The sequence below is a fragment of the Nicotiana sylvestris genome, chromosome 5, assembly GCF_000393655.2.
Source record: "Nicotiana sylvestris chromosome 5, ASM39365v2, whole genome shotgun sequence".
Taxonomy (NCBI): Eukaryota; Viridiplantae; Streptophyta; class Magnoliopsida; order Solanales; family Solanaceae; genus Nicotiana; species Nicotiana sylvestris.
In genome coordinates this window covers 148,905,732-148,913,040 of record NC_091061.1, presented here as the reverse complement: position 1 = coordinate 148,913,040, position 7,309 = coordinate 148,905,732, and the positions used below count along the sequence as shown (strand labels likewise).

Here is a 7,309-nt window from a genome sequence, read left to right as displayed (position 1 = left end):
GAGAAATCCAGGTCGTGATAGTTGCCTACTTTGCGTGAATATCAGTTACCTTTTTCTTGAATTAGAAAGGTCAATTGTATGAAAATGGGTATGAATTCTTGAAGGCTTTAATGTTATGACATAAATATGCCATCTTTCCACTCAATTGTAAGAGTCACAATTTGGGAATAGCCTTGCTGCCACATGACATCCTTTGGTCTTTATCCAAAAGACCTTAATTAACCTTCCACCAACTCCCGAATCAATTTATTAATTATCCACTAATTTAATATTTAACCAATTACCCACATAATTATGAATTATATCAAATTACTTAAAATACTACTCACTTGACACACTTTATGTACTCTACTATCATGGTCATGTGGTACCTTGTATGACACTAATCCATAAATATCGGATATTTTAGCTTAGGCCGTATTTATCCCAAAATGTCAAATTTCGACAAAATTTATTTTCTTTGATTCACTTATCCTTTTAGCTTCATGAATTTACTTATCACTTGTTTGAAGTAGCACGATACTTATAATCCAAAAATAATCTCATTTCCGAATTTACGTTGATTAACTTACTATGAAACTTTTACGTATAAAAAAATGCGGGATATAACAAGTTGATTATCACAAAAGTACAGAACAAGGCAAGATACTAAACTCGAACTAATCAACAGTGATAAATGTTCGAGCACGCACATTAGAGCAAACAGACTTAAGAAAATAGAACAAAGGCAACAAGTAGGCAAGTTTGATTACTAAAAGGTATAGAGCCTCAAAAAATAGCTTCAAACAGACAATAGCATGTTGGTTCACAAAAATATCAAAGACATAGATATGTAGAGCAGGAATTCAAAACGAGAAGAAAATGAAATTACAAGAGTCGTAGATACATTACCAGTTATAGATGAACAAGTAAATAAGATGAGTAATTTCATCAACACTTAGATGTTAATAGAAAAACGAACAGTAGAACCCCGGAATCTTAGTGCGTCAGAGTTCCCCAGGGTTTCGAATGAACCCCGGGCAGTGCCCACACTGAGAAAGGTTCGAGAATTGAATTTTGGTGGCCTTGGCTTTTAGCCGGCAAAAAGACTAAGCCTCATAATAGTATAAGACAAGAAAGAATAAGAGAATAGTAGTAGTTTTTTTTAGCGATTAAAGTTTGTCCCAAAGGAAAATTGGGGAGGGGTTTATATAGTATCAAAATTTAACACCCAAACAAAGAAAAACAACCGATTAAACACAAGTAAGGAAAGAATAGCATGCGAAATCGATTAGAATCAATTTAGGAGGAATCCGGCAAACCCTAGTTTAAAATGAAGAACAAAAATAGTAAAAAATCTCACTGAATCGGGCCCATAGAGCCTGATAGTGAGTGTATTAGGTCAGAAACATGAAGATAATCCACAATCGGGGTTGAACGAACACCAATGACTCAGCTTCCATAAATAATCGAGTATCAAATACTTGTAATGTTTAAAAGATGGGTGTAAGTATCTCCGTGTGTGCAAGAAAGGAAAGGAATCATGGAACATTTCCATATGATATGGGATTGGTATTAGGATTTTAGTGAGGCGGCTAAGTTTTGGTATCAGAGGAGAGGAGAGCGTTTGAGGGCGATGGTCTTTGAGAAGTGGGAGGGTTTCAGGGTGATTTTGGTTAATTAACGAGAGGGATGGTTTATAGGCCGTTGATTATTTGAGATCGACGACCAAGATTAAAAAGAGAGGTGGGGCGGGTCATAAAACGGGTCCCGCCCGAGTATAGAAAATGGATTATTTAGTTGGGCTACTGAAGGCAAAATGAACCGGGCCAAATGTTTTGGGCCTATTTTTGGTCTGAGATTCATTTTAAAGCTGGGCGATAATTTAAATAGAAAATACTATTTATGCGTTAAAGTGTTTGAAAATAATAGCTTAACATTGTAAAAATATAAATATACTATTTTGCACAAAAAATGTAAAAAAAAGTAATTATGCATAGCATATAGGCTATTATTGCAAATATTAGTTTAAAAAATACAAATATAATTATATAAAATAAAGTAAAATGTTATGAAACATATATTGTGGATGAAAATAATAAATTTGTATTATTGAGTCCTTAAAAAATTATTTGAAGGGGTAATTAATATATATTTAAATAATTTAAATGCAAAAAAATTAATTTTAAAGCTTTTTGTAATAAAACAATAAAAGTAGAAGAATAATATTGCAGAGAAAGAGAAAAGGGTAATTCTTATTGAATTTTGGGATGAATTACAATGGAATAGAACCCTCTATTTATAGGGAGAGAGTGACTTAGCCACCAAGTAATAAACCCTAAAATCTCTCTAAATATAGACATTTACCATAAAATTCTATTTATAACACTCCCCCTGAATGTCTATTCAACAGATAATGTGCCTCGTTAAAACCTTAACTAAAAGAAAACCCAATGGAAAAAAATTCTAGAAAAGGAAAAAGAGTACACATATCTAATAATACGCCTTTTGGTTGCCTCGTTAAAAACCTTGCAAGGAAAACCTGGTGGGACAAAATCTTGTAAGGAAAAAAGAGTGCAATGCGCATTAACTCCCCCTGATGAGAGTGTCAATTCACATCCTTGAGCATTCGCATCCCAATCTTGTACACTAGCTTCTCGAAGGTTGACATGGGTAGAAATTTGGTGAACAAATCAGCCATATTATCACTTGAACGAATTTGTTGCACATTAATATCACCATTCTTTTGAAGATCATGTGTGAAAAATAACTTTGGTTAATATGTGTTTGATTCCATTTCAATGTCTCCTTGTAGGAGCAGAGCTATGTCTTGCTAAGACATTAACTGAAAAGGTTATGTCAGGCCTTGTAGCATTGGCAAGATACATTAGTGCACCAATTGCACTAAGATATAGTACTTCAGGACCAAGTAGCTCTTCATTCTTTTCTTGAGGTCGGAATGGATCTGTATTCACATCAAGTGATCGAACAACCATCAGAGTACTTAATGGATGTGCTTCATCCATGTAAAACCGTTTCAATACTTTTTCTATAGCCATATTGATGAACAAAAATTTTGTTTGCCAAATGTTCAATTTTCAAACCAAGACATAATTTCGTCTTTCCGAGATCTTTCATCTCGAATTCCTTCTTTAAATAATCAATTGCCTTTTGGAGTTCTATAGGCGGTAACCACATCCATTAAATGCATGTCAAGTTTTTCATGGACAGTAAAACTAATGAGATAACGGAACGTTATAGCATCCATAATGGGTGAATACGTCTGTTCATAATCGACACCAGGCCTTTGTGAAAATCCTTGTACAACAAGGTGTGCCTTATATCTTTGTACCTCATTTTTCTCATTTCTCTTGCATACAAAGACCCATTTATAGACAACATGCTTAACACCATTAGGTGTTTTGACTACAGGCCAAAAAACTTCACGTTTTGCAAGTGAATTCAACTCTGATTGGATTGCTTCTTGCCATTTTAGCCAATCAAGTCTTTCTCGACATTCTTCAATAGATTGAGGTTCAAGATCCTCACTTTCTTGCATAATGCTAGATGCAACATTATATGCAAAGACATAATCCACCACTATATCCACTCGATTCAAATTTGTCTCAATATTGATTGGATTTATTGATAGTTCCTTATTTTCTTGAGTCTCGGGCTCAGTGGATTCCTCATGAATCTCAGAATTTATTAAATTGTGGATTTATTCATGAGATTCTTTCGTAGTGTCATTTTGATCATTTGTGTTCCTTTTTCTAGGATTTTGATCTTTGGAACCTAATGGTCTGCCACGTTTTAGGCGTGCTTTTTGACTCATTAGCTATGACACTAGAAGATTGTCCAATAGGGACATCAATACAGATTGGAACATTCTCTGCAGGAATATTTAATTTTGTTATCCTTTTCAAATCCGTAAATGCGTCTGGCATTTGATTTGATATTCTCTGCAAATGGATAATCTTTTGCACCTCTTTTTCACAAATAGAGGCACGTGGATCAAGATGAGATAATGATGGATTTTTCCACAAAATTTTCCGTTTGGTTTCACCAACTTCTCCTCCTAATTTTGGGAAAAGTGTCTCATCGAATCGACAGTCTGCAAATCGTGTAGTAAACAAATCCCCCGTTAATGTTTCGAGGTAGAGAATAATAGAGGGTGATGCAAACCCAACATATATTCCTAACCTTCTTTGGGGACCCATTTTGGTGCGATATGGCGGTGCTACGAGCACATATATTGTGCATCCAAAATTTTTTATATGGGATATATTAGGTTCATGACCCAAAACTAATTGCAACGGAAAATATTTATGATAATTTGTCGGTCTAAGACGAACTAGCATTCCTACATGCAAAATGGTGTGACCCCAAACAGAAGTGGGCAGCCTCATTTTCATGCGTAACGGTCTTGATATCAATTGCAGACGTTTAATTAAAGACTCTGCAAGACCATTTTGAGTGTGAACATGAGCTACAGGATGTTCCATTTTTATCCCAATTGATAAGCAATAATAATTAAATGCTTGGGATGAAAACTCAACAGCATTATCAAGTCTAATAGACTTAATTGGATTATCTGAAAATTGCGCATGTAATCGAATTATTTTTGCCATTAATTTTGCAAACGCGAGGTTGCGAGATGACAATAGGCACACATGAGACCATCTAGAAGATGCATCTATTAAGACCATGAAATATCTAAACGACCCACTAGGTGGGTGAATAGGTCCACAAATGTCCCATTGTATATGTTCCAAAAATGCAAGGGACTCAATTCCAACCTTTGTTGGTGATGGTCTAATAATTAACTTGCCTTGATAACAAGAAGTGCAAGAAAATTCATTTTTTTTAAAGAATCTTTAAATTCTTTATTGGATGCCCATTTGAGTTTTCTATAATTCGTCTCATCATAATTAATCCAGGGTGTCCCAATCAATCATGCCAAAGTACAAAAGTATTGGAATCAGTAACCTTTTGGTTTACCGCAGAATGTGCCTCAATTGCACTAATTCTTGTCCAATACAGGCCACAAGATAAAGATGAGAACTTCTCAATAACCCTCTTTAGGCCAGACACATTCTTGGTAATGATAAGACATTCAAGATTATTCTTATCTATTGTCTCAATATGATATCCATTTCGACGTATATCTTTAAAACTCAACAAGTTCCTCTTGGACTTGAAGGAGAACATTACATTCTCTATAATAAGTATTGTTCCCTTAGGCAGAGTTATAGTAGCTCTTCCAGAGCCTTCAATTAATTTACTACTACTAGAAATTGTAGTAACATCAGCCTTACACATATTTAAATGGGAGGAATATTTCTTGAATATTTCTTCTCTTTGAATATTGTATGTGTCGTACATGAATCAACTAAACAAATATTTTTATAATTGAACTTTGATCCAAGTTTGTTTTGTGAGACATCCATATTTGCTTCCCATGGTTTGACATACAAAAGAAATATACAAATAAGTATTAGTATTTTTAGAGAAAAAGGAAAGAAATAAAGTTAAATCAATTATTCAATAATGACCTTTTAATGTGATTTCGAGCAAACTCAGATTATGATACAAACAATTATTAAATCCTTTTTTTAGGTCGTTAATTCTAAATATATCCATAGCACATGTACCACGAAGATGGATACTAACGAAAGATGTAAAATTGGTAACCAGTTATTTTAGTGCTTAATTACTAGTCCAATCCTGCTGTATGCCGTAAATATAATTCCAGTAGCTCTTAATATTTTCTATAGCAACATTAAATTCAAAAACCATTTGGATCTAATATGTACAAATACCGAAGGTAAGGAATTTATGTTAACATCATATATATGTATTGTCAACTAGATTGGAAATCGAGGATACTAATGCAAGTTATGCAACTAAGCGCCTTAATGGTGAAAGAACAAAAGCATACAAAATATAGACATCATTTCACATTAATATGAAATTGTTTTAGTTATAAAGGTTTCAGTAAGAAACATTGGGTGAATATGCAAGAGGTTGTAAACTAATAGTCAACTCGTATGACGAAGAATGTGAACTCAAACATTGTTTAAAACAAATATTAGAACTGTATTTCATCAAAACGAACTAACACTATTTCATAAATAAATATTACTAATTGATACTAATAACTACTACTCATGTAAAGAACTATGATTACATGATGTTTATTAGCTACTACGAATATGCAAAAATAAAAATCAAACTACTCAATTATCTTTAACCACAGATCCATCACCGATCAAATGGTACATTTTTCCATCAGGGTGCTCAAAGAAGTCTGTCACATCCAAGTGGATAATGTCAAAATCATTGTCAGAGACAAAATTGGCTTCAGGGTTTTTATTCTTTAGAGATGCTTGATAAATCTCAACCAAATATATTGGTACACGACAAATATTTGTCCAATGCTCTTTTCCACCACAACGATAGCATTTAGTTTCTGAACCATTTGATTTTGGCTTCTCATCTTTCCCTTTCCACTTTTGGTGGTTATTTCTCTTTGGGGAATGATTAACACCATGAAAATTTCTTCCTTGTCTACGACCATGACCACGAATAGAGTCACAGTCTTTTCCACACTTAGCATAATGGGAATACATCTCATCCACTTCAAGCAATGGTGTAGAATCAGTGGGTCGGTTTTCATGATTTCTCATGAGAAAATCGTTGTTTCATTCAGCCACAAGGAGAAGAGAAATCAACTCATAGTACTTTTTGAAACCTTTCTCTCTGTACTGCTGTTGCAGGACCATATTGGAGGCATGAAATGTTGTAAATATTTTTTCAAGCATATCATAGTCAGTGATAGTATCTCCATAGAGTTTCAATTTAGAAGTAATTTTGAACATCATAGAATTATATTCAGAAACAGACATAAAGTTTTCGAGCCTCAGATGAGCCCAGTCATATCATGCTTGTGGAAGAGTGACCAACTTTAAGTTGTCATATCTTTCCTTTAAGCCATTCCACAAAACAAGTGGATCTTTGACTGTGAGATATTCTATTTTCAACCCTTCATCAAGGTAATGGAACAAGAAAATCAAGGTCTTAGCACAGTCTTGGGTGGATGCTTTATTTTTATCTTTAATGGCATCTCCAAGACCCATTGCATCTAAATGGATTTCAGCATCCAACACCCATATCATATAGTTCTTCCTTGAAATTTCAAGGGCAACGAACTTTCTTTTCATAATGTCAGTCATAATTAAAAAGAGGAGAAAAGGTATACCTTAATCTTCTCAAAGAGCTTCTTGAGACGGTAGAGTATCGTACTGATAACGTGTAATAAAACAATAAA

The 7,309-nt window shown here is 34.0% G+C and overlaps 1 protein-coding gene across 1 annotated transcript; it reads right to left on the bottom strand.

Moving 5' to 3' along the window:
- Positions 1-6,218: 6,218 nt before the first annotated feature.
- On the bottom strand, positions 6,219-6,668 carry LOC104213465 (uncharacterized). Its single transcript, XM_009762968.1, has one exon. It carries the CDS (start codon positions 6,666-6,668, stop codon positions 6,219-6,221), a length of 450 nt encoding a protein of 149 aa, XP_009761270.1.
- Positions 6,669-7,309: the final 641 nt, after the last annotated feature.